Genomic DNA, 24,231 nt, shown 5'->3' with positions numbered 1-24,231 from the left:
CTAGAAATCTAGAGACAGTGGGCTCAGAATCAGGGCATTCTCCATGTCCACTGGGCTGCAGGCCAGGGGTCTGGTTGCATCCGCTCCCATGTGGACCCTCACCCCCGCTTCCTGCCCGACTCCAGTCGCTCCCCCTAGAGTGAGCCCCCATCACCCCCCCGAAGGCATCTTCCTAACACTCAGAGATCTCCTTTGTCCCTCAGCTCTCAGTTGCATCCCCTGGCTCCTCGTTCGTCGCCTTTGGGAAGGAATCCAAGCTGCCCAGCCTGGCCTCTGAGCTCTCCCGCAGCTGGCACCGGCCCCACCTTATCTGCCGCTCCTCCCCATCTCACCGAACACCCCAGTCACAAGGAGGGACTCACGGTTCCTGGAGACACCCTGGATTCTCTCTCCCTCTCCTCGGGAAATGTGCATGAGGTGAGGAGGTTGACGGATGGCCGAGTGAAGGCCGTGTGTCATGACTTCATAAATCCCGCGTGCTTAGCGATAATTATAGCTAGTACTTACTGAACTCTGCGTATTACCGGCCCCTGTGCTAATCCTCGCTGCAGCGGGGAGAGGTAGGTCCTATTATTAGCTCCGTTTTATAGTTGAGGAAAGGGAGGCTCGCCGAGATTCAATCTCCTGCCCAGTGTCCCGCTGGGGGTCAACGGCGGAGTCGGGGCTCACACGGGGACAGTTGGGCTCCGCGCTTCACACTCTGGGCCTGTCTGCTGGGCTGTGTGTCTGCGGGCCAGGAGCTGGGGACACGTGTGTGTGTGTCGAGGGTGCTGACTGTTCTTGTTTCCATTCAAATGCAACACGCGTTTCCTGGGGCCTGAGGTGACGCGCAGAGGAGCAGATAGGTTCTGTCCTCGCGGGAGGAATCCGGGGGGAGTGTGGAGGGTGTCGAGGACAGGGATGCAGGAAAGTATGAAGCAGGGTGTTACCTGCTCTAACGGAGGTAACTCCGAAAGGTCCTGATGGGGCAACGGGTGGAGGAGAAAGAGGCTTCTGAGCAGAAGCCGGTCGTGACTGGGACCCAGACAAAAACAGATGAGTTACGGGACTTCCCTGGCGGTCCAGTGGTTAAGACTCGTGCTTTCAGCTGCCGTGGGCCCGGGGTTTGATCCTGGTCGGGGAACTAAGATCCCACAAGCCAGGCAGGGTGGCTAAAAAAGAAAGAAAAAGGAAAAGAAAAGAAAAGAAAAGAAAAGAAAAACCGGATTAGTTACATTTAACTATGGAGCACCTGCCCGCTAGGGTGTATCCAACAGGGTTGCAGGTTCTGGGCACACGTCAGAGAGCCAAGGGAACAACTGCCACCCTCAGAGGCAAATCTCAGAGACGGGGAGGGGATGAGTGGTCGCCCAGGGGATGGGTCACTGGCGGGGCGGTGGTGAGATGCCTAAGGGGTGCGGTGCTTCTTTCCGGGGTGATGGAAATGTTCTCAAAGTGATCGTGCTGATGGTCACACAACTCTGTGATGGCACCAAAAGCTCCCAAGCTGTACATTTTAAATGGGCATGTTGTGGAGTATGGGAATTATATCTCAATAAAGCTATAAAAAAATCCCCATCTGGGCAGAGCACACATTCTAATCAGAGGCCCCAGCGACCTGACGTATTGGACACCCAGATCATTTTAACACCCTCCCCTCCTGTATGTAACAGAATGATTTTCAGTCATTATCATGGAAGAACCATCAGCATCCTTCTGGATTTGTGTTTTTTCTTTCTTTTTTTAATTAATAAACTTATTTTTCAGAGCTTTTAGGCTGACAACAAAATTGAGTGGAAGGGGACTTCCCTGGTGGTCCAGTGGTAAAGAATCGCCTTCCAATGCAGGGGACGTGGGTTCGATCCCTGGTCAGGGAACTAAGATCCCACATGCCACAGGGCAACAAAGCCTGCACGCCACAACTACTGAGCTTGGGCGCCTCAACTAGAGAGCCCGTGTGCTGCAAACTACAGAGCCCACCTTTTCTGGAACCCATGCACCACAGCTACAGAGCCCACATGCCCTGGAGCCTGCGTGCCACAACTAGAGAAGAGAAAACCCACACGCCACAACTAGAGAGAAGCTGGCGCGTTGCCATGAAGACCCCATGCGCCTCAACGAAGTTCCCGCATGCTGCCACTAAGACCCGATGCAGCCAAAAATAAATAAAATAAATAAATTTTAAAAAATAAATCTTAAAAAAAAATTGAGTGGAAGGTACAGAGATACACCCCCTGACCCCACCCATCATAGCCTCCTTGTTACCAACATCCCCACCAGTGGTACCTTTGTTACAATCGATGAACCTGTATTGACACCTCATTATCACCCAAAGCCCATAGTTGACATTAGGGCTCACTCCTGGTGGTGTACATTCTATGGGTTTGGACAAATGTATCATGACATGTATCCACCACTACAGTATCATACAGAGTATTTTTTGCTGCCCTAAAAATCCTCTGTGCTCCAACTCTTCACACCTCCCCTGCCATCTCCTGGCAACCCCTGATCTTTTTACAGTCTCCATAGTTTTCTGTTTTCCAGAGTATCGTATAGGTGGAATCATACAGCACGTAGCCTTTTTAGATTGGCTTCTTTCACTTAGTCGTATGCATTCAAGGTTCCTCCATGTCTTTTCATGACTTGATAGCTCATTTCTTTTTTTTTTTAAATTAATTAATTTATTTTTGGCTGCATTGGGTCTTCGGTGCTGCGCGCAGGCTTTCTGTAGTTGTGGCGAGCGGGGGCTGCTCTTGATTGAGGTGTGCGGGCTTCTCATTGCAGTGGCTTCTCTTGTTGCGGAGCATGGGCTCATGGCACGCGGGCTCAGTAGTTGTGGCACGTGGGCTCAGTAGTTGTGACTCACGAGCTCTAGAGCGCAGGCTCAGTAGTTGTGGCGCACGGGCTTAGTTGCTCCACGGCATGTGGGATCTTCCCCGACCAGGGCTCGAACCCGTGTCCCCTGCATTGGCAGGCGGATTCTTAACCACTGTGCCACCAGGGAAGTCCCCTCATTTCTTTTTATCACTGAGTAATCTTCCATTGTCTGGATGTAGCACAGTTTATTTATCCATTCATCTCCTGACAGACACCTTGGTTGCTTCCAACTTTGGGCAGTTATACATAAAGCTGCTATAAACATCCATGTGCCGGTTTTTGTGTACGTGAGTTTTTGACTTATTTGAGTGGATACCAAGGAGCACGATTGCTGGATCATATGGTAAGATGAGGTTAAGTTTTGTAAGAAACTCTCCCATATATAACAAATAATTTATCATCCTTTTCTGGATTTGTTACATTTGAAATGTATATATATGTATATGTGTGTATTTAAATATATGTATTTATTTATTTTTTTATTTTTGGCTGCGTTAGGTTTTCGTTGCTGTGTGTGGGCTTTCTCTAGTTGCGGTGAGAGGAGGCTACTCTTCGTTGCGGTGCATGGGCTTCTCATCGCAGTGGCTTCTCTTGTTGCGGAGCATGGGCTCTAGGCACGCCGGCTTCAGTAGTTGTGGCTCGTGGCCTCAGTAGTTGTAGCTCACGGGGTCTAGAGCTTAGGCTCAGTAGTTGTGGCACATGGGCTTCGTTGCTCCGCAGCATGTGGGATCTTCCCGGACCAGGGCTCGAACCGGCGTCCCCTGCATTGGCAGGCGGATTCCCAACCACTGCGCCACCAGGGAAGCCCTAAATATATGTATTTAAAACGCCATGGTAACATCTGCAGCAAATGCTCAGAACTTAGACCAACAAAAGATATTTTGCAGGGAAGCACTGACCTTGTTTTACCACTGACCTTGTTTGCAATCGCCTGTGTGTGGTAAAAGTGAAAAGCGGACCAAACCTTTAATGGGTTTTATTCTTGCTTTTATATCTTCTGGGTGCAATATTCCCTTCCTACCTGCATCTAGGGCAGAACCCTTCCACAGTCCCCACCACGGAACGGCACTGAGGGGAGGTTCCACTTGACACCAAGTGGATAGGCAGAAATCAGGAAGTGGGGAAATGGGGACCCTTAGGCAGTGCTGGGGGTGTGTGTAGACTGGTGTGTCCTTCCGGGGAGCGAGATGGAAGACATTCCCAAGCGTGAGGACTCCCCTTCTGGGTGAACACCCGGTGCTGATGACCTTCCGTTTGTCCATCTCTCTCCTCTCGGTCCGGGTCATCCCTGCTGACTGCGTTACCTGGGCTGCATCTGGCTTCTCCTTGGGTTCAGCCACTGGAAGGTGTCAGCAGGTTGTCGGTCAGAGGTGGGAGGAGTGCAGGACATGTGTTAGGGGTCCCAGGTCCCTCCTGGCCAGGCTGCCAGCGTGGCAGCGGCACTGACCTTGAGCAACTCACTTCATCTTTCTGAGCCTCAGTTTCTCCCTCTGTCAAGTACGGGTGAGGCATGTTATAATCCTCCCCTCATTCGTGTGTTGGACAATTATTTGCTGTGTATCTCTATCCCCACTCGAAAGACATGCAAAGAGGCTCAGAGAAAGAATTCATCAGACGATTTAACAACAACAACAAAAAGTCAAGCACCTACTGTGTGCTAGGCTGTGCTCTAGGCTCTAGGAACCCAGCGGGAAAACCCAGCCACAGTTTGCACCCTGGAAGATGACACATGTAGGTAGGGATGGTTTATGGGTTGAAGCCCTAACCCCCAACACCTCAGAACACGACCTTATTTGGAAACAGGGTCATTGCAGGTGTAATTAGTTAAGAGGCGGTTGTACTGTAGAAGATGGGCCCGAATCCATTACTGCTGGTGCCCTTTCAGTAAGACGGCCAAGCGAAGACAGCAACGCATGGAAGAACACGACGTGACGAGGAAGGTGGCGATCAAAGTGATGCATCTACAAGCCAAGGAAGTCAAGGATTGTTGGTCAACCACCAGAAGCCAGAAGGAGGCAAGGCAGTTCCCCGTGCAGGTCTCTGAGGGAGCACGGCCCTGCCCGCACATGATCTTGGACTTCCCGCCTCCAGAGCTGTGAGACAGTACGTTTCTGTTGTTGTAAGCCACCTGGTTCGTGGTACTTTGTTATGGCAGCCCTAGCAAACCAAATACAGATGGATAGCCTTGAAGCAATTAAGTAATCAAAGAAACCAACTCACTTTGGCAGTGAGTGCCCTGAAGGAAACAAAACAGAGAGATTGCATTTGTTTTCTGTGCTGGTAACAAATTAGCACAAATGTAGCAGCTTAAAACAGCACCCGCAGGACTTCCCTGGTGGTGCAGTGGTTAAGAATCTGCCTGCCAATGCAGGGGACACGGGTTCGAGCCCTAGTCCAGGAAGATCCCACATGTCGTGGAGCAACTAAGCCCGCGAACCACCACTACTGAGCCCGCATGCTGCAACTACTGAAGCCCACGCGCCTAGAGCCCGTGCTCTGCAACAAGAGAAGCCACTGCAATGAGAAGCCCGCGCACTGCAACGAAGAGTAGCCCCCACTCGCCGCAACTAGAGAAAGCCCGTGCGCAGCAACGAAGACCGAATGCAAACACAGCACCTGCTATTAGCTCACAGTTGTGAGTCAGGAGCTTAGGCTGGCTTGACTGGGTTCTCTGCTTGGGGTAGACGAGGAGGTTCCCGCCTCCTTGCTGGCTGTGGGCAGAGTCCGCTCTGTTTTCAGAGGCTGTCTGCATTCCTTGTCGTGGGATCCCCTCCACCTTCAAAGCCAGCAACGGAGGATCTCCCTCCTGTTGAACGCCCCTCATGCTTTGAGTCTCTTTTTCCAGGAAGAGCCCCGTCTCTCTTGGAGGGTCACCTGATGAGGCAGGCCCACAGAAGACCCAGTTCCTATCTGAGATGTGGAACCTTAGTCCCAGCTGCACTGTCCCTTCACAGCAGCACCTAAATCAGCGTCTGACTGAATAATTGGGAAGAGGTGTGTATTCACCCAGGGAGCAGGGATCTTGGGGCCGTCTTACCTGGGCCTATGACAGGGGATCGCTAGAGAAACATGGGATGTAGGGTGGACCTCCTGGAGGAGGGGTGAGGGGGTCGTCCCAGGCAAAGAGGCTCACCCGTCCCAGGCCACGAGGTGAGATAGCTGGTCTGTGCTAGGAACCAGCAGAGTTGTTGAGGAGATGAAACCAGAAAATGCGTGTGAAGTGCCTGACACCAGCGAAGGGGCAAGATAATAAATAGTAGCTGCACTTATCCCATTATTAGAAATCTGGACGCCGCCCAGCTCTCGCGCGCTCTCTCTCTCTCTCTGGCCCTCCCTCTCCCGGTGACCTTGGGTGGGTCACGTCCCTGATTCCACAGTGGGGTCCACCAACACCCCGCTCCCTCCTCGAGACGAAAGAGCTGATTCAGGAGGAGGGCAAAGGAGGGCAGCTGGGGCTAGCGCAGCCGGGTAAGTGGCAGCAAATATTTATGGAGCGCGGGTCGGTGCTAGGCACAGTGCCGGGCGTGGCGAGATAAGGGGCTGTGGAGGCGTGGGGACTTGGCCTTGGAGGCTGAATTCCAAACCGCCCGCCCAGGGGGCCGGGAACAGGGGGAAGAAACTGCTGTGGGGCTGGTGCCTGGGAAAGGTGGGTGTAGCTCTGCCTGGCTGGATGACCGCGGGCAGGTGGCCGCCCCCTTGGTGCCTCAGATCCCCTCGCGTGCTCGGGTCCCCAACTCCTCTGGACCAAGTCTTCAACTCCTCCGCCTCTAAAGCCCTCCTTGGTCACCCGGCTGAAGTCACGTCTCCCATCACACGCTGGCCAGAAGCTCCTGCTTGTTGCTCAGCACTGCTTCTCTCTCTCTCTCTCTCTTTTTAGTTTTGATTTTATTTTTTTACTGACGTATAGTTGATTTACAATGCTGTGTTAGTTTCAGGTGTACAACAAAGTGCTTCAGTTACACACACACACACACACACACACACACACACACACACATACATATCTATTCTTTTTCAGATTCTTCTCCCTTATCGGTTATTACAAGATATTGAGCTCCCTGTGCTTGTTTCACTATGATGGCACCTGGCATCCAAACACAGGTGGGCTTCAATGAAATACATAATGTGACATTGGACTATAATATAGACTATTTATATGAGATAATGTTGTAGTTGACTATCACCCACAGTATAAAAGAAACGTCTGTGAATCCATACGGATGCAAATAAATGATTGGGAATTCCCTGGCGGTCCAGTGGTTAGGACTCCAAGCTTCCACTGCACGGGAGACAGGTTCCATCCCCGGTTGGGGAACTAAGGTCCCGCAAGATGCGTGGCGTGGCCAAAACAAAAACACACACACACACAAAACAAACAAATGATTGAATAAATAAATAAACAGGGTAAGGAGAAGGGACAGAATTCGCCAGAAGTGTATCTGGATACTTCCTCTCCAGAAGGTGCAGCTTTCTTCCCCTCCCCTCCGCGTGGGCCGCTGCTCAGCGACTTGCTTACGAAGAGTAGAGTCTGGAACAGGGAAGGCGCCACTGCACAGCGTGGAAACCGCCAGGTGAGGCAGGTTAACGTCTTCAGTGATAGTCACGTGGGTAACGCGCAGCCCGGGAGCGCTGGGCACGTGGGCGTGGCCTTTCTTCCAGGGATGCCTCAAAACGGCCAGGGTCATGAACGACCAAGACAAGCCTGAAAGGTGACCACAGACCAGTGGAGATTCAGGAGGCAAGAAGTAAGGCCACGGTGGTGTCCTGGGTGGGATCCTGGGACAGAAAGCTATTAGGGACGACGAGTAAAATCTGAGGAAAGGGTTGCATCTGCCAGTATTGGTTTCTTGGTTTGGGATCGTAGGGACACGATAACATTTGGGGAACCTGGGTCAGGGGCACACAGGACGGCTCTGACCATCGTAGCAACTTCTCTGTAAATCTAAAAACGATTCTAAAAGAAAAAGGTTGTTTAAGGAGAAAGCCAGGCAGGCATAAGAGGACCTCTGCTCCCACTCTCCACCAATCTGTCCTCCAAACGGAAGCCAGAGGGAATCTGTTAAATCAGGAGAGGAATTTGTGCTACTCAGGTGTTCTGTATCTCTCAGAATTCATCAGATGGTAAGGTAACATGCATGCATTTCACGGAATTTAAATTTTATCAAGGACAAGAAGGTTCAATAAATATTTGATATCTTCTTATGTTATGCATGCTGAAGTATTTAGGGGTGACGTGGTCTAATGTTTGCAAATTGCTTTGAAATGAATTTTTAAAGGATAAATGGATGGGAACCGTCTGTATTTCCACTCAGTTTTTCTGTGAACCTAAAACGGCTCTAGATAGTAAAATTTATTTATTTTTAAAAAGATGGAGGACTTCCCTTGTGGCACAGTGGTTAAGAATCCGCCTGCCAATGCAGGGGACACGGGTTAGATCCCTGGTCCGGGAAGATCCCACATGCCGCGGAGCAACTAAGCCCGTGCGCCACAACTACTGAGCCTGCACTCTAGAGCCCATGAGCCACAACTACTGAAGCCCGCGCGCCTAGAGCCCGTGCTCTGCAACGAGAGAAGCCACTGCAATGAGAAGCCCGCACACTGCAACGAAGAGTAACCCCCACTCCATGCAACTAGAGAAAGCCCGTGCGCAGCAACTGAGACCCAACACAGCCAAAAATAAAAATTTAAAATTTAAAAAATTTAAAAAAGAGTTTGCATGCCACAACGAAGACCTGGCACAACCCAACAAATAAATAAATAAGTATTTTAAAAAAAAAAAAGGGAAATGGGAAGTCAAATTATGCCAGCCTCTTGATGAATCCCTTTGGGGCTCTGTCTGCATTTTTTTCCTTTTTTTTTTTTTTTAAGATTTTTTTTGGTGTGGACAATTTTTTTTTAAAGTCTTTATTGAATCTGTTACAATATTGCTTCTGTTTTACGTTTTGGTTTATTTGGCCGTGTGACATGTGGGATCTTAGCTCCCCGACCAGGGATTGAACTTGCACCCCCTGCATTGGAAGGCGAAGTCTTAACCACTGGACCACCAGGGAAGTCCCTCTGTCTGCATTTCATTTGGAGAAGAAACCAGAGTCTTTGCGAGTTGCTACTGGATCTGGACCCCCATCCCCCCCCTCCACTCAGGCTGGCCTCTCTGCCCCCTGAACACGCTGGTCACATTCCCACCTCAGGACCTGTGCATCCACTGTGCACCTCCCCTGGGACATGTCCCCAGTTACCTGCGAGGCTGCCCCCTTCGGCTCCTGTTTGGACAGGCCTGCAGTTCCCACCCCACCCCCTCCTTGTCCTGCATCGCCCTGTTCCATAACATCATCCGCTCCTAAGATGCTTCATCACTTACTCGCTCACTGCGTTTTCATGTCTGTCTCCTCCCACCAGGATGGATGCCCCACGTGGGGAGGGATTTGTGTCTGTTTCATTAGCCGGTGGGTGATCAACACCTAGGACGGTGCCCAGCCCGGAGTGGGAGTTCGGTAAGTATTTGTTGAATTGATGTCCTAAGTATATTTGTTTATCTGCATCCCCTACCAGAATGTAACCTTGTTTGCTTGTCCACTGATGTTTCTCCTACCTGTAAGCACATGTTGCTGAATGAATGAATGAATGAATGATGCGTGAACAAGGTTAGGGTGAATCCTTGTATAAGGGGTTAAGAGCACAGGCTTTGGCATGGGTAACAACCCAGACTTTGACTGGTGTCTGAGATTGGGGAGGGAAGATGCCGTCTTGCGGGACTGACCCCTTCATCTGTGGGATCTGACATCATCCGCAGGTAGACAGTGTCAGAACTGAACCGAATTGTAGACACCCAGCTTTGCTGCAGAATTGCTTGATGTGTGACCAAATGTCACACACACATTTGGTGACCGGAAGTGTCAGAGGTGAAGTATTCCATGAGTAGTGTTGTAGGAGAGTAGAGAAGAAAAACGGAAGAGTTTTTCTTTGCATACCTGGAGTAGTCATATTCATAGGGACAGAAAGTAGAAGGGTGGTTGCCGGGGGCCGGATGGAGGGGGAACAGAGAGTTACTATTGTTTAATGGGGACAGAGTTTCAGTTGGGGACCGTGAAAATGTTCTGGAGATGGAGGATGGTAATGGTTACAGGACAATAGGAGTGTCCTTAATGCCACTGAACTGTACACATAAATGGTTAAAAAAGGTAAATTTTATGTTATGTTTTACCTCAATAAAAAAAGAACTGGAAAATAAAAAAAAAAAAAAAAGAAGAGCACAGGCTTTGGGACCACAATGCCCAGGGTCATATCCAGATCTGCTACTTACTAGCTGTGTGACCTTGGGCAAGTCATTTCACATCTCTGTACTTGAGTTTCCTTCTCAGGAAAACGGAGCCCCCTTGGGAAGCCCTCATGCATTGCTGGTGGGATGGTAAGTGGAAAATAGTCTAGCAGTTTCTTAAAAAGTTCATCGTGGGGGCTTCCCTCGTGGCACAGTGGTTGAGAATCTGCCTGCCAATGCAGGGGACACGGGTTTGAGCCCTGGTCTGGGAAGATCCCACATGCCGCCGAGCAACTAGGCCCGTGAGCCACAATTACTGAGCCTGCGCGTCTGGAGCCTGTGCTCTGCAACAAGAGAGGCCACGATAGTGAGAGGCCTGTGCACCGCAATGAAGAGTGGCCCCCACTTGCCGCAATTAGAGAAAGCCCTCGCATAGAAACGAAGACCCAACACAGCAATAAATAAAATAAATTAAAAAAAATTTCTTCCATCCTTAACTCCAAAAAAAAAAAAAAAAATCCAAAGGAAACAAAGAGAATTGGTTTAAAAAAAAAAGTTCATCGTAAACTTCCCACACACTCTAGCAATTCCGCTCCTGGGAATCTGCCCAAGAGAAACAGAAGCATACGTCTACAGGAAGACTTGTACACACGTGTTCATAGCAGCACTATTTATAACAGCCAAAGAGTAGATACAGCCCAAACCCCCATCAATGATGAACTGATAAAAAAAAATGTGGTCTGTCCATATAATGGAATATTATTCAGCCGTATAAGTAATAACGTGCTGTTACAATTTACAACATGGATGGACCTTGAAGACATTAAGTGAAAGAGGCCAGATACAAAAGGCCACATATTGTATGATCCATGTCTATGAAGTGTCCAGAAAAGGCAAATCTGTAGAGACAGAAAGTACTTTAGTGGCTGCCTGGAACTGCAGGTGGAAACGGGACGTGACGATTAATGAGCACAAGAGATCTTACTGGGGTGATGGAAATGTTCTAAAATTGGATTGTGGTGATAGTTGCACAATCCTGTGAATTTACTAAAAATTATTGAATGGTACACTTAAAATGAGTGAATTCTGTGGAATGTAAATGATACCTCAACAAAGCTGCTTAAGAAGAAAAAAACAGAGCCCATACTATCTAATGATGCCATTGTGAAGATTAAGTGAGCTAATCCACGTAAATCCCCTCAGAAAGAGATGTAGGGTAAATACTCAAGAAATGTGTTTTGTATTATTATTAACAAGTGTGTTGAGATCGTCCACGTAAGATGCTCACCACAGGGAAAGACAAGCAATAGAGTTAGATTCAAGAACACCACTACTATTGCTTCATAATAATACGAATTACTTGGTTATTTTACCATTTCCTGTGTCTGTCCCACGTACGTGGGCCTCAGTTTTCTTATCTGCAAAATGGGAGAACTGGGCTCCATCTCTAAGGCCCTTTTCTTGCCATAAGTTCTGTATTTTTTTCTAGGAATGTTTCTCTTCGGATGTGGCATGTCAAGGTTGAGGAAGCGTATGGGGTGGGGGAAGGTGGTCGGCAAACCTGTAGTGGCGGGGGGTGCCTTGGGGCTTGGAGACCAGGATGTGTGTGTGTGTGCGGGGGGAGCTGGAAAGGTGGGTTGTGTGGCTGGGAGCTGATTGTGAAGGTCGTATGGGCCTGATGTAGGGTTCAGGGCATGGAGCTGGTCCAGCCTAGGTTCAAATCCATTGTCCACCAGTTCCTAGGTATGGGATTTTGGACAAGAGACTTCCGCCCTGAGTGCTGTTTCCACCTCTGGAAAATGGTGAGGATGTTTCCCATCAAGAACTAGGATTCCCTGAGATCATATTTATAGCAACCTGGGAGAATAATAATAACAAAGCAACAACAGCAAAGACCTCCTCCCAGGTGCCAACCATTGTCTTCAGCTCTTTCCACAAAGTAACCTTTTTTTTTTCTGGCTGCGCTGCCTGGTTTGTGGAATCTTAGTTCCCCGACCAGAGATCAGAGATCAAACCTGGGACCTTGGCAGTGAGAGTGCGGAGTCCTAACCACTGGACCGCCAGGGAATTCCCCAAAGTAACCCTTTAATATGAAGGACTCAATTCATATTAGTGATCACAGAAGTAGGACAAGTGCCTTCTTAGCTTTAATCCTCTGTTTGCCCCTTCTATAAATGGGGCTGTATAAACACCTCCCTCAATGAGTTTTGTCCATGAGATTGTGCTGAAAAGTTTTCTGGCCCACATTGGGATGTGGTAATAGGGAGCCACTGAAGGTTCCTGGGCGGGCGGGGGGAGGTGGCTGGCCTGTGAGGAAAGCATAGCCCAGCCCCCCTTCTCCCCAACACCCAAGGTTAAGTTACAGATTCTTGTAGGAGCTAGTGCATTGGAGAACTTGGCTCATTTGGAAACCCTAATTTATTTGTGCCAATATTTGATTCTCATCCGTCTTCCCCACTGGTCTGTAAGCTCCATGAGGGCAGGTGCTCAGCTGGTCTTTGCCCCCAGCATCCAGCACTGGGTGATAGTGAACACAGGGCTGATCAAACAGGCTAGCACGTGTTGAGTGCTTCCTACGTGCCAGGCACCGTTCCAAGGGCTCGGCTAAGACGTGTCTCGTTACCTCTTGGACACAGGGAATTCTGCAAAGCTCTGGGTGGTCATTATCTCCCCTCCCTGACTCTCAGCGGCCCTCTTTCCAGCTTCCCTCCCGCCCTCCCTCTGCCTGTGTTTCATCACACCAGGGAAGCAAACTTCCCTCCTGAGCCTCGAAGACTCGGTTTGTTGCCCTGGAAAACAAGCATGATGTCACCCCTCTCCGGCCTGGCCTTACAGGTGTCAAGATACCTAAGTAGTTAGTGTCATTACCTGCATAGAGCAAGGGAGAGGTGGGGAAGGCAGGACGTCAACGGGAGGAAAGAGAAGGCGTTTGAGGAGGATTGGCTTGGAGACATCCTCACCCCCCCCCCCCACCGCCACCACTACTAGGACCTAAACAAATGGGTTAAACACACACACACACACACACCTGGAGGATATGTAGAAAATGACGCTCCCCAACCCACCACCAATTCCTTGCGGTTTCTCAAACATGTTGCGCCCAACCACCTCACACACGGCCTTTGCCCCTGCTCTTCCCGCCCCTCCGCCTGGTTCTTTGTCAGGTCAAAAGGTCAGATGTCATCTCCCCAGAGGCCCTGCCCTCCCCACGGGCTCCCTCTTCACAGTGCCCTGTAGTTTTCTCGGGAGCCCTTACCAATACCTGATGTTATGTTGCAGATTGGTTTATTACGTAGGGCAGCAAGGTCCAGTGGAACTTTTTGCGATGTGGAATGTTCCAGATCTGTGCTGTCCAACAGCATAGCCACCAGCCACAGGGGGATACTGGGCACTTGAAACAGTGTGACCAAGGAACTGAACTTTTAATCTTATTCCATTTTAATTATTTTATTGTAAATGTATTGATATTATTCTCAAGTGGAAACAGCCGCCAGGGGCTAGTGGCTAAACCGTATTAGGCTGTGCAGAGCTACAATTCCAGCTCCTCATGGTGCGGCTTTCTTCGGGGCCTAGCACTGCGCCTGGTAAATGATGAATGAACGCAAGCAGGGATTCCACGTAGGGATCCCTGAAGATGCCCAGGGCGGATGGCAGCTTGCCTTCCTCCACTCCTGTTTCTTGTGAGCTTCCTGCTTGGCTGAGAGCGCCATGGTCCCTGATGTGCTTATCTGCATCCTTCCCGCTCTGAACCCAAGCTCCGAGCCTGGTGGACACATCCCTGCTCACCCAGACGCCCTCAGGCGGCCCTCACTCCCACAGACAGCCCCACTCTCTCGAGTTCCACGGACTCACATTTATTCACAGACAGACAAAGGGACAGGGACAGACCTTTGCTCACTGGGGACCCCCCCCCAGGGTCTGGCAGTTCCAAAGAGGTGATGGTGTCCAGTGTGTGTAACGGGGGACAGCCAGGCCGGGGGCCCCCCCCCCTCAGTGTCCATCCCTCTGGCCAGTGTCCTCCACCTCCTGAATCAGCGTCCTGCCTTCAGAAGTGGGGTGAGCAGTTTCTAACCAGCATCAGGGGGGTCTGGGGGTGGGCGATGGGGAGGGAGGGGCGGACCAGCCTCCTCCCTCCTTAGTGTGGAGGGCTAGAAGGGGAGGGGTGGGTACACAGAGGAGGTTCCTCTCCTTCAACTTCCCTCCTCCATATTGCAAACCGGGGGGTCAAACGGAGGGGCTGAGGATGGGTGTGCGGGTCAGGAGGCCAGGCCCCCCAATCCGCGCAGGTGAGCCTTGCTGTCAATCTCTTCTTCCTCCATCTCGAAGGCTGAGTGGTCTTGGCTGTCAAAACAGGAGGCGCTGAGGAAGACGGGGGGTGCCGGCGGCGGCTGGGGTGGGGTCCCCGGGGAGGGCGGCTCCTCCTTGATGTGTGCGATGGGCAGCGGGAGCCCTTCCTCCTCCTGGCCAGCGGGGGGCGGCGGGGGCGGCGGAGGCGACGGCGGCGCCTGGGCCTGGAGCGCCTGCTGCGCGGCGGCCGCCCTCTCCAGCTCAGCGCGGTGGCAGCGTTGGTGGCGCAGGAGGCTGTAGGCGCGCGAGAAGCGCCGCGAGCAGTGCGGGCACGGGTGCGGGGCCGGGCCGCCCGCGTGGACCTGCGCGTGGCGGGCCAGGTCGGCCAGCCGCTTGAACTCCCGCTGGCAGCGCACGCACTGGAAGGGCCGCGCCCCAGAGTGGGTCACCCCGTGCTGCCGCAAGTGCGCCCGGCGCCGGAAACCTTTGCCGCACTCGGGGCACCAGAATCGGGGCTCCCCGGCGGGGGGCCGGGCCGGGGCGGCATCCCCTCCGTTCTGCCCGCCTTCTCCACCCTCCGAGGCGCCCCCGCACTCTGCCCCTTCGCCCCCCTCGGGCCCCTTCCCTGAGGTCCGTCCGCCCGACACCTTGTCGTCCTTCTTGCCCGCCGCGGGCAGCGGGGCCAGGAGGCTGAGCGCGCCGTGGACGCGACGGTGCTGGCGGAGGTAGGAGGCGAGGCGGAAGGCCAGGCCGCAGTCCGTGCACACGAAGGGGCGGTCGGTGGAGTGGACCAGCCGGTGGCGGGACAGCGACCAGGGCCTGGCGAAGGCCTTGAGGCAGATGGAGCACTGGTGGCGCTTGGGGCGGGGCGGGGGCCCCCCTTCGCCCTCCTGTTCGCCCTCGGGGCGCAGGCACGGGTGCGCTTTGAGCTCGCCCTTGGTGGCGAAAGCTTCCCGGCAGCGGAGGCACAGCAGCGTCCAGTCGGCCTGGAGCAGGACCTGCTTCTCCTCCTGCCGTCCGGCCGCCAGCGCCAGCTCGGCCCTCAGCTCCGCCGCCCCGGCCTCGGCCTCCTCCTCCTCCGACTCGCGGGGCTCCGCGCTCGTGGCGGCCGCCAGCGTGGCCGGCTCCCCCGCGGACCACGTCTCGGGCCGCGCCGCCGCCTCCTCCTCCTCCGCGGCGCCCGCTGCTGCAGAGGTGGGCTGCTCGGCGCCCTTGTCCTGCGGGCTCCAGCCGGACCCGGCCGCCTCCTTGGCTGCCCTCTCGATGGCCAGCTCGACCCCGCCGCCCGCGTGCTCCTGGGCCAGGTGGCGCCTGAGCTGGGCAGGCTCAGGGAAGGTGCGGGGGCAGGCGGCGCAGCGCAGCGGGGGCTGCGGCCCGTGGCCACGCAGGTGGCGCGAGAGGTGGGCAGGCCGGCGGAAGGCCTTGGGGCACAGGGGGCAGGCGTGGGGCCGCAGGCCCGAGTGGCTCAGCCGGTGCCGGGAGAGGTAGTAGGGGAAGCGGAAGAGGCGGCCACAGGTGGGGCAGGGCAGGGGCGCCCGAGGAGCTCCAGCGCCCCCCCTGCCACGGCCTCGGCCTCTACCACGGCCTCGGCCACGACCCCGGCCCCGGCCACGGTGCGGTGGGCTGCCCTGGGCTGGTGGAGGAGGCCGCGGATCCATGCCTGTAAAGAGATAGGGAAGAGATGGAGATTGGCGGGGGTGGGGGGTGTGCAGAGAGAGACAAGGAGACAGAGAGACAGGGAGAGGCAGAGAGGGTCAGATATTTAGCCGGGCAAGGGAAGGAGAGACAGACGGAAAAGGCCGAGATGAGAGGCAGAGACCAGGAGAAACAGAAAGGATGGTGAGAGGCAGAAAGCAGGAGAGAGAGATGGGGACACCCAGCAGAGACAGAGACGAAGAGAAAACAAAGAGATTTAGGCAGAGATGGTGCAGACACAGAGATCAGAGGAACCATGGCAGGGTGGAGGGAGGGAGAACAAGACAGAGAGAGACAGCAGAAGAGACAGAGGCAGACAAAGTCAGTGAACTGCTTTTCCTCCAGGGGCCCCGCTGGAACGTATGGGGAGGGGCTGGGAAACAGCCCTTGGTGCCGGAGTGGAGGGGGTGGGATTCAAAATCGGGAGGCCCCGGAAATGGAGTGTGGGTGCCCAGTCGCCAGAGTCTGGGAGAGGCCGGGAGTAGGAGGGCTCAGACTCTTGGGCAGGGAGGGGGCTAGGGAGGGAGGGGGCGAGATCCCGGGTGCTGAGGTTGGGGGTGGGGGTGGGGTGTTGGGAGATGACTGGGGCCCAGCCTCTAGACTTCTGTATGTGGTGGGTATGGATTCCTGGGTCCCAGTGGGGGAGAGGGCTGGGGGAGGGGGCTGAGCTCCAAAGACAAGGGAGAGGACGGGGCTGGGGGCCCAGCTGCTCGAAATCTCCAGCGAGGAGGAGGCTGAGGGCCAGGGCCCTGGACCACACCCCCCGACCCCCGAGGAAGGCTGCTGAGGGTCGGGAGCCCTAGGTCTCCAAGGGGGGGGGCCGATCTCCCCGCTGGGCCCAGCCTTTGGTTTCCCGCAGGCATGATCTGCAGAACTGGGGCCGCGGGTCGAGGCCTTGCAGATTTCTGAGCCCAGGGGCCTGGGGCTCGGCCCCGATGACTGGGCGCCCGGTTCTTACCTCCGCCTCCTTTGCTCCTTTCTTCCTTCCCCGCGGCCGGCCGAGCGCGGACGGTGGTGGCGGGGAGGGAGGGCCCCGAGCGTGGTGGGGGGTGGAGGAGGCTGGGCTCGGTGTCACCGCCTAAGCCTTCCCCCCGGAAACCCGGCTTTTCGTCCGAGCCTGAGAGAGGAAAGACTGGCTGGGAAGCCGGAAGATGGTGGACGAGGGGACCCAGGGGGCGGAGAGGCGGGGGGCGGCTTGGACTCCTGGGTCCTGTAAGGGGAGGGGGCTGGGGCCCCGTCCTCTGGGCTCCCCGAGGGAGGAGGGGGCTGGGTCCGGCCCCCCTTCCTCCCCTCCCCAACAGACACACATATTCATTCATTCCTTCAACAAATACACATTTATCAGGTCCTGTCTGTGCCAGGCACTGTGTTGGGCGAGGGGGGTGGCCGGGAAAGGAGATGAATGAGGCAGTGACAGAGGCTTCAGGGAAAGTACCGGCAATCTGGGCTGGAACCTGACTGCAGCCTTCACGTGGCTGCCTGAGCAAGCGACTTTCCCTTCTCTGAGCCTCAGTCTCCTCTGTGATAAACCCCGCGTATATCCACTTGACCCTAAGAGACCAGTTACTCATTTTGCAGCATGTATTCACTCGATCCTAAGCCACCAATATTTACTGAGCACCTACTATGTTCTAGCTCTGTCCTTGGTGCTGGAGCTGCAGTGGCAAAGACAGAGGCCACTGGACCCTGTCCACAGGGAGCTCAGGGTCTGGCGGAGGAGGCAGACAGACACAGATCCAATGGCCCTCCTGGAGAGTGTGCTCTAAAGCCAGAAGCAGGATGCAGTGGGATTACAGGGAGCAGAGACAACACTGAGTGAGAGTGATCCCTGAAGGCTTCCTGGAGGCAACGATGTTTCCGCTGAAACCTGCAGGATGAAAGCCGAGGGTTAGGAATGGGAAGGGGGAGGCAAATGGAAACGGGAGAGACATATACCAACACAGACACTATTCTTCTGATAGTTCTACTCAGAAACATGCCACAAACGGTGTCTGTACCAGGTTAATCGTTGCAGTATTGTGCATGACTTCGAAAGGCAGGAAATGAGCTACATGCCCATCGGTCAGGGATTTGAGTGATAAATCGTGATTGATCCACCCAGCGGAACGCTATGTGTCCATAAAAAAAAGAATGAAGAAGTTCACTGTGTAAAAACATGGAAAGGCTCCAAGTGATAACGGAGAAAACATGGAAGGTTGAGCACAGCCTGCAGCCTGTTCTATCTGCACTTATCAGCGGATTGTGTCTGGGAGAACTGGAAGGAGAGAGAAGAAACTGGCAACATTCTAACTCCCAGGACTGAAACTTACTACACTCTGTCCTTTTGTACTTTCGGAATTTGAAACCACGTGAATGTGTTTCATACTTAACAAAGTAAAGGAAAAAGAAACAAATGATGGGGGATAATAAAAATAAATAAAATGAAAATAAATGATAGCTGACTCTTGTAAGTGCTTTACAAATACAAACCCATTTGTTCCTCCTTACGTTAAGAAGTGGGTAAGGTAACATTCTCCCATTTCACAGAGCAGTAAAGTGAGGTATGAGAGGTTTCAAAGTAGTGAGTCTAAGTCTTTGCATTTCACAAAGAGATGGGAGAAATGATGGTGAGGAGCATGATTTTTAAAAACGTCTGGTCAATAATACTACATTTTTAAGGACATATACATATAGAGCAAAAGTCTAAACACATCCATGGAAATAATAAGCACCAAATTTGGGTTAGGGGTTACCTTTGAGAAGGGAGAGGCAATCAGATCTTGGAGGGGGGGAGGTCTATGGAGTCAGGTGTATCTCTTATGTTTTAATAAAACTGGTAGTCAATATATGGGTGTGTGTGTGTATACTTTTTATTTGTTGAAATACATGTAACATAAAATTTACCATTTTAACCATTTTGAAGTGTACAACTCAGTGTCATTAAGTACATTCTCGAGGGGAATTCCCTGGCTGTACAGTGGTTAGGACTCTTCGTTTCCACTGCAGGGGGCATGGGTTGGATCCCTGATAGGGGAACTAAGATCCCTCCTGCCATGCAGGGCGGCCAAAAGCAAACAAAAGCAAACAAAAATTCACTAGTTTCACTATCTAGTTCCAGAACTTTTTCATCACCCCAAACAGAAACCCGGATCCATTAATCTGTCATTCCCCATTCCCTTCTCCCCCCATCTCCTGGCAACCAATAATCGTCTTTCTGTCTCTTTGGGTTTGTCTTCTGTGGCTATTTCGTATCAATTAAGTCATCTAGTATGTGGTCTTTTATGACTGGCTTCTTTCACTTAGCATAATGTTTTCAAGGTTCATCCACATTGTAGCGTGTGGCAGCACTTCATTCCTTTTTATGGCTGAATAATATTCCATTGTATGGGTATACTGTATTTTGTTTATCCATTCGTTTGTTCATGGACCTTGGGTTGTATCTACCTTTTGGCTATGGTGAGCAGTACTGTTCTGAACATTTGTTACATATAAGTTTTTGTTTTAATGGCTGTTTTCAGTTCTTTTGAGTATATACCTAGGGTGTGTGAGTGTGTTATTATTTTATTTTATATTTTTTATATTATAAAAAATATTTTATATTTTTTATATTTTTATATTTTGAAGCCTTAATATATATATTTTCCTAAATAAAAGAAAGAAACGAATTCAGGAATGAGGGTGAGGGGAAAGAAATTTCAGAGAGATCAGCGTGTTGTATGTGTGTGTCGGCGTGGGCGGAGGTGGGGATCATGTCCTGGGGGAGATTTGGGGCCTTGGATTGGGGCATCAAAGGCGGCCAGTGTGGTGGAGAGAGGCTGGAGCTGCACGAGCAACTATGTCCGGCCTCCTAGTCCAGGCTGAATGCTGGACGCATTCCGAGTGTACTGAGAAGCCATTGAAAAGGTTTTAAGCTGGAGAGTCACATGATCCGATTAGTGTTTTAGAGAAATTCCTGTGGGACCCGCGAGGAGGCCCGGCCGGATGCAGGGGAGACCGAGGCGGGGAGCAGGAAGGAGGCGGTGCCCGGGTCCAGGTGAGAGATGGGGGGCCTGGGCGGGGCCGGCCTCGGGCAGGGGGCGGGACCTGGCGCTGATTGGCTCAGGGCTGCCCTCCTGGATGCCATTCCCACCGCCTCCACCTCCTCATTGGCTTCCCTGCTTCGGCCCCCCGCCTCCCTCGCGTGCAGTCTCCGGCACCTAGAAATCACATCACTTCGCTCCTGCGCTGAACACCGTCCCGTGGCTCTCACCTCTTCCTCCCCACCTTCCTCATCTGCACCCCACGCCCTACCGTCTGAACCCTGGAAGCTCCCTTCACGGATTCCTGTCTTGCTCCCTCTGCTTCACTCTGCTCCATCCACACTGCCTTCTTTGCTCTTTCGGACTCAGGGCCTTTGCACGTGCAGTTCACTGCCTGGAATGTCCTTCTCCTAGGTTTCCATAATGTTTCCCTTACTTCCCTCATTTCTTACAGATCTCCCCAGAGACACCTGTCCCGTTCACGTTACCTAAAACAACCCTCCTGGGAATTCCCTGGCGGTCCAGTGGTTAGGACTCCGCGCTTCCACTGCAGGGGCCATGGGTTCCATCCCTGGTGGCGGAACTAAGATCCCACAAACTGCGCAGTGCGGCCAATAAATAAATAAATAAAAATAAAATAGCCTTCCTGGCGCCCTCTAGTCCTTGCTCTGCCCTGATTTTCAACATTGTACTTACTGCAAACATTAGGCTACTTTTCCTATTTTGCCTATTTCCCCTTCCACTGGAATATAAATTCCCAGGTAGTTTATATTCCAGGCTTCGCCTGTTTAACTGCTCTACCCTCAGCAAGCCTCGCATATCAAGCAGTATTTGTGGGTGAATAAAGAGGGACGAAGGGTGAGGAGGAGTGAGGCGAACTCGGGCCTCAGGTTTTGGAGTGGGGGGCGCCCTGGAAGGGGAGAAGACTGACGTGGTGGGGAGATGCGAAGCGCAAGTGAGCGGGCGGTGCGGGTGGCTGGCTCCACCTGTCCGCGCGTGAGAGTCAGCTCTGCCCGCAGAGGCGTCGGAGTCGCCAGCGTCTGGCTAGTAATTGATGCTCTGGACCGGTTGAGATCGCCCCCAGGGTTAAATCCTCCCCCTCTGCCTTCGAGCCTCAATTAGCACATTGATAAAATGCGGCCACGGTGTCACGAGTTGGAGACGAGGTCCAGCCCACCACCTGGCACTGAGACACTCGGGAAAGGGGACGAGTCCCTAGTGCTACCCTCTCAGAAGAGAAAGGATTGGAGTGGAGGTGAGGTAGGCGGGAGGTCCCTATTCATCACCCCACTGCCAGGCGGCCATCTCCATGACAACCCTGGCACTTTTCCAGGCCCTCAGCTCTGGAGGCCGAGCCAGTCTCCAAGTGGGCAGGTCTTGTCCCTGGGGGCGGCACCTATATCTAAGGAGGCAGGTCTTGTTTTTCCAACGCGGAGGATTTTTTTTTCCCCCCAAAGGGGTGAGTCTGATCCCCCTTCCTGTGTAGTGGTGGCAGAGTGGAGAGGAATATCTCCAAGGTTGAGCGTTCCCAGGGGCCTACCTGGAGCCTTTTCAAATGGGCAATTGTGGATCTCCAGGCAAAAATGTCTTCCTTGAATGCCAAACTCTTACTTGTTTGCCTCCAAACTTATCTCCCTCCTTTAAATGTTTTTCCTTGTGAAATAGAAGACGTATAGATGAAAAGGGCACGATAAAAACGCACAATTTAACAAATAATTATGAAATTATCACCAGATTAAGGAACGGAATGTTGGCAGCCAGCCCACAGCCCATAGAAGGTTCCGCCATGTCCCATCCCGAACTTAACCCATCCAACTCCACTGTTCTGAGTTTTATGGAAAAAAAAAAAAGTTTCCTTGCTCTTCTACATGGCTCACACCCACAAGGCATCCTAAACAATACTACAGTTTAGTTCTGCTTGCTTAAATGTTACAGAAATGGAATGGTACTCTCTGCACCTGGTTTCTTGCGTCCAGCTTCTTTGTAACTTTCGTTCATGTAATTTTGTGCATCTGTACTCATTCGTTCTCTTGCTGTAGAGTATTCCATGGCATAATATACCACCATTTATTTATCCACTGTATTGTTGATGAATGTCTTCATCTGTTGGGGCTGCTATAACAAAATACCACAGACCAGGTGGCTTATGAACAACAGAAATTTGTTGCTCACACTTCTGGAAGCTGGGAAGTCCAAGATCAAGGTGCCAGCACGGTCACCTTCTGGTGAGGGTCCTTTTCCTGGTTCATAGGCGTTCCTTCTTGCTGTGCCCTTACCTGGTGGAAGGGGCTAGGGATCTCTCTGATGCCTCTTCTATAAAGGCACTAATCCCATTCATGAGGGCTCCACTCTCATGACTTAAGCACCTTCCAAAGGCTCCACCTCCAAGTACCATCACATTGGGCCTTAGGATTTCTTTTATTTATTTATTTATTTATTTATTTATTTTTGGGCTGTGTTGGGTCTCGGTTGCTACGCGCGGGCTTTCTCCAGTTGCGGCGAGCGGGGGCTACCCTTTGTTGCGGTGCGCAGGCTTCTCATTGCTGTGGCTTCTCTTGTCGCGGAGCATGAGCTCTAGGTGCGCGGGCTTCAGTAGTTGCAGCACGCGGGCTCAGTAGTTGCGGTGCACGGGCTCTAGAGCACAGGCTCAGTAGTTGTGGTGCACAGACTTAGTTGCTCCGCAGCTTTTGGGATCTTCCCGGACCAGGGCTCGAACCCGTGTCCCCTGCATTGGCAGTTGGGAGTCTTAACCACTGTGCCACCAGGGAAGTCCCGGCATTAGGATTTCGACATATGAATTGGGGGTGACACAAACATTCAGCCCAAACCAGTGGACATTTGAGTTGTTCTGGGTTCAGGGCTGTACATTTTGCTGCTGTGAATGTTCTTATATGAATCTCCTGGTGCAGGTGAACATGAGTTTCTCTAGGGTTCGTGCCTATCTGTGGCATATGCACATCTTCAGCCTTATTAGAGCATGCCAATCTCCCAAGCATCTCAAATTTAAGAAGCTCAAGATGGAACTCCTGATCCCTCTAGCTTCCACCCGAACTTGTTCTCTCTCCGTTTTCTGGTCTTAATACAAAGCGGCACCACGCAACCGGTTCCCAGCCCCGCCCCCATTCCTCCCTTTCCATTACGCACGCGCACACACAACACACGCTCACACATTCCACCTCCAGAATTCATCTTGGGCCCACCTGGTTCTGTCCGTCCCTCTGCCCCAGGCCCCCACACCCCTCTCCTGGTGGACTGCAGTAGCCTCTGCTGCATTCACTCTGCCCCTGCAGTCCCTTTTCCACTCAGCAGGCAGAGGGACCCTCGGAAAGTGCAAGAGTGGTCACATCCCTTCACACTTACAGTCTTGCTTGCCATTGCCCACAAAGCACAGTAAAATGCCCATCTCGGCCCACCAGGGTCTGTGTACCCTGATCCCTGCTTACCTCTCCACCTCATCTCACCCCTCCCTCCCCTCCTGGGCTCATCCAGGTGTCCACCTGGCCGGCCCCTCCTCACCTTTCTGGTCTCAGATCAAATGCCACCTCTGCAGAGAAGCACCCCCCCCCCCCCCCCTCCCTGCTGGACCACCCCGCCTAAGGTGGCACAGCCCAGCCACTCGTTTTCTTAAAGAGTTATTTTGTTCACTGTTGGATCCCCAGAGGGGGTGACAGCACCTGGCACCGGAATGTAATCTAGCGCTAGGAGACAATCTACGGCCCGCCCATCCTTAGATGGGCGGATCCTAATCAAGGGGAAGGATCTAGCGGCTAAGGTACAAATTTGGTTGCCTGGGAGACAGAGTCTAAGGGGCGGGGCCTCTTCCTAGGGGTAGGAAGTCTGTAAAGAGTTTGGTTTTCAGGGGGCGTGTGCTATGGGCCTGAAGGTTTCTAAAGGGTGTGTCTGGTCCTAGGGGGCATGTCCGTCCGTTGGAGGTGGATTTTGTAGTTAAGATGCAGGGTTCCACTTAGATGAGATCTAAACCATCTCTGATATTAAAAGGGTCATGCACTGTCTAAAGGACTCGAAATTTCTCAGGTGGAAGGAAAGATCTGCCTCTATTTAGGAGGCCTGTCCTAAATCAGAGGGGGAGGAATCCCCACTTACCTAAAGCCAAGGATCAGAAAGTGAGACGGCAGTGGC

At 52.6% G+C, this 24,231-nt stretch overlaps 1 protein-coding gene and 1 long non-coding RNA gene across 2 annotated transcripts; one reads left to right on the top strand and one right to left on the bottom strand.

Annotated features, from left to right (window-relative positions):
• The first annotated feature begins 244 nt into the window (after positions 1-244).
• Positions 245-9,852, top strand: LOC118885259. Its single transcript, XR_005017471.1, has 4 exons — positions 245-417; positions 3,068-3,199; positions 9,253-9,347; positions 9,647-9,852. It is a non-coding gene; the product is annotated as an uncharacterized LOC118885259 (long non-coding RNA).
• Positions 9,853-13,949: 4,097 nt separating this feature from the next.
• ZNF579 (zinc finger protein 579) lies at positions 13,950-17,159 on the bottom strand. The gene is made up of 2 exons (XM_036833790.1): positions 17,052-17,159; positions 13,950-16,058 (listed from the first exon to the last, which is right to left on the bottom strand). Exon 2 carries the CDS (start codon positions 16,054-16,056, stop codon positions 14,368-14,370), a length of 1,689 nt encoding a protein of 562 aa, XP_036689685.1. The 5' UTR covers positions 16,057-16,058; positions 17,052-17,159; the 3' UTR covers positions 13,950-14,367.
• Positions 17,160-24,231: the final 7,072 nt, after the last annotated feature.

The sequence above is a fragment of the Balaenoptera musculus genome, chromosome 19 (assembly GCF_009873245.2).
Source record: "Balaenoptera musculus isolate JJ_BM4_2016_0621 chromosome 19, mBalMus1.pri.v3, whole genome shotgun sequence".
Classification (NCBI taxonomy): Eukaryota; Metazoa; Chordata; class Mammalia; order Artiodactyla; family Balaenopteridae; genus Balaenoptera; species Balaenoptera musculus.
This window is presented reverse-complemented; position numbering and strand designations above follow the sequence as displayed.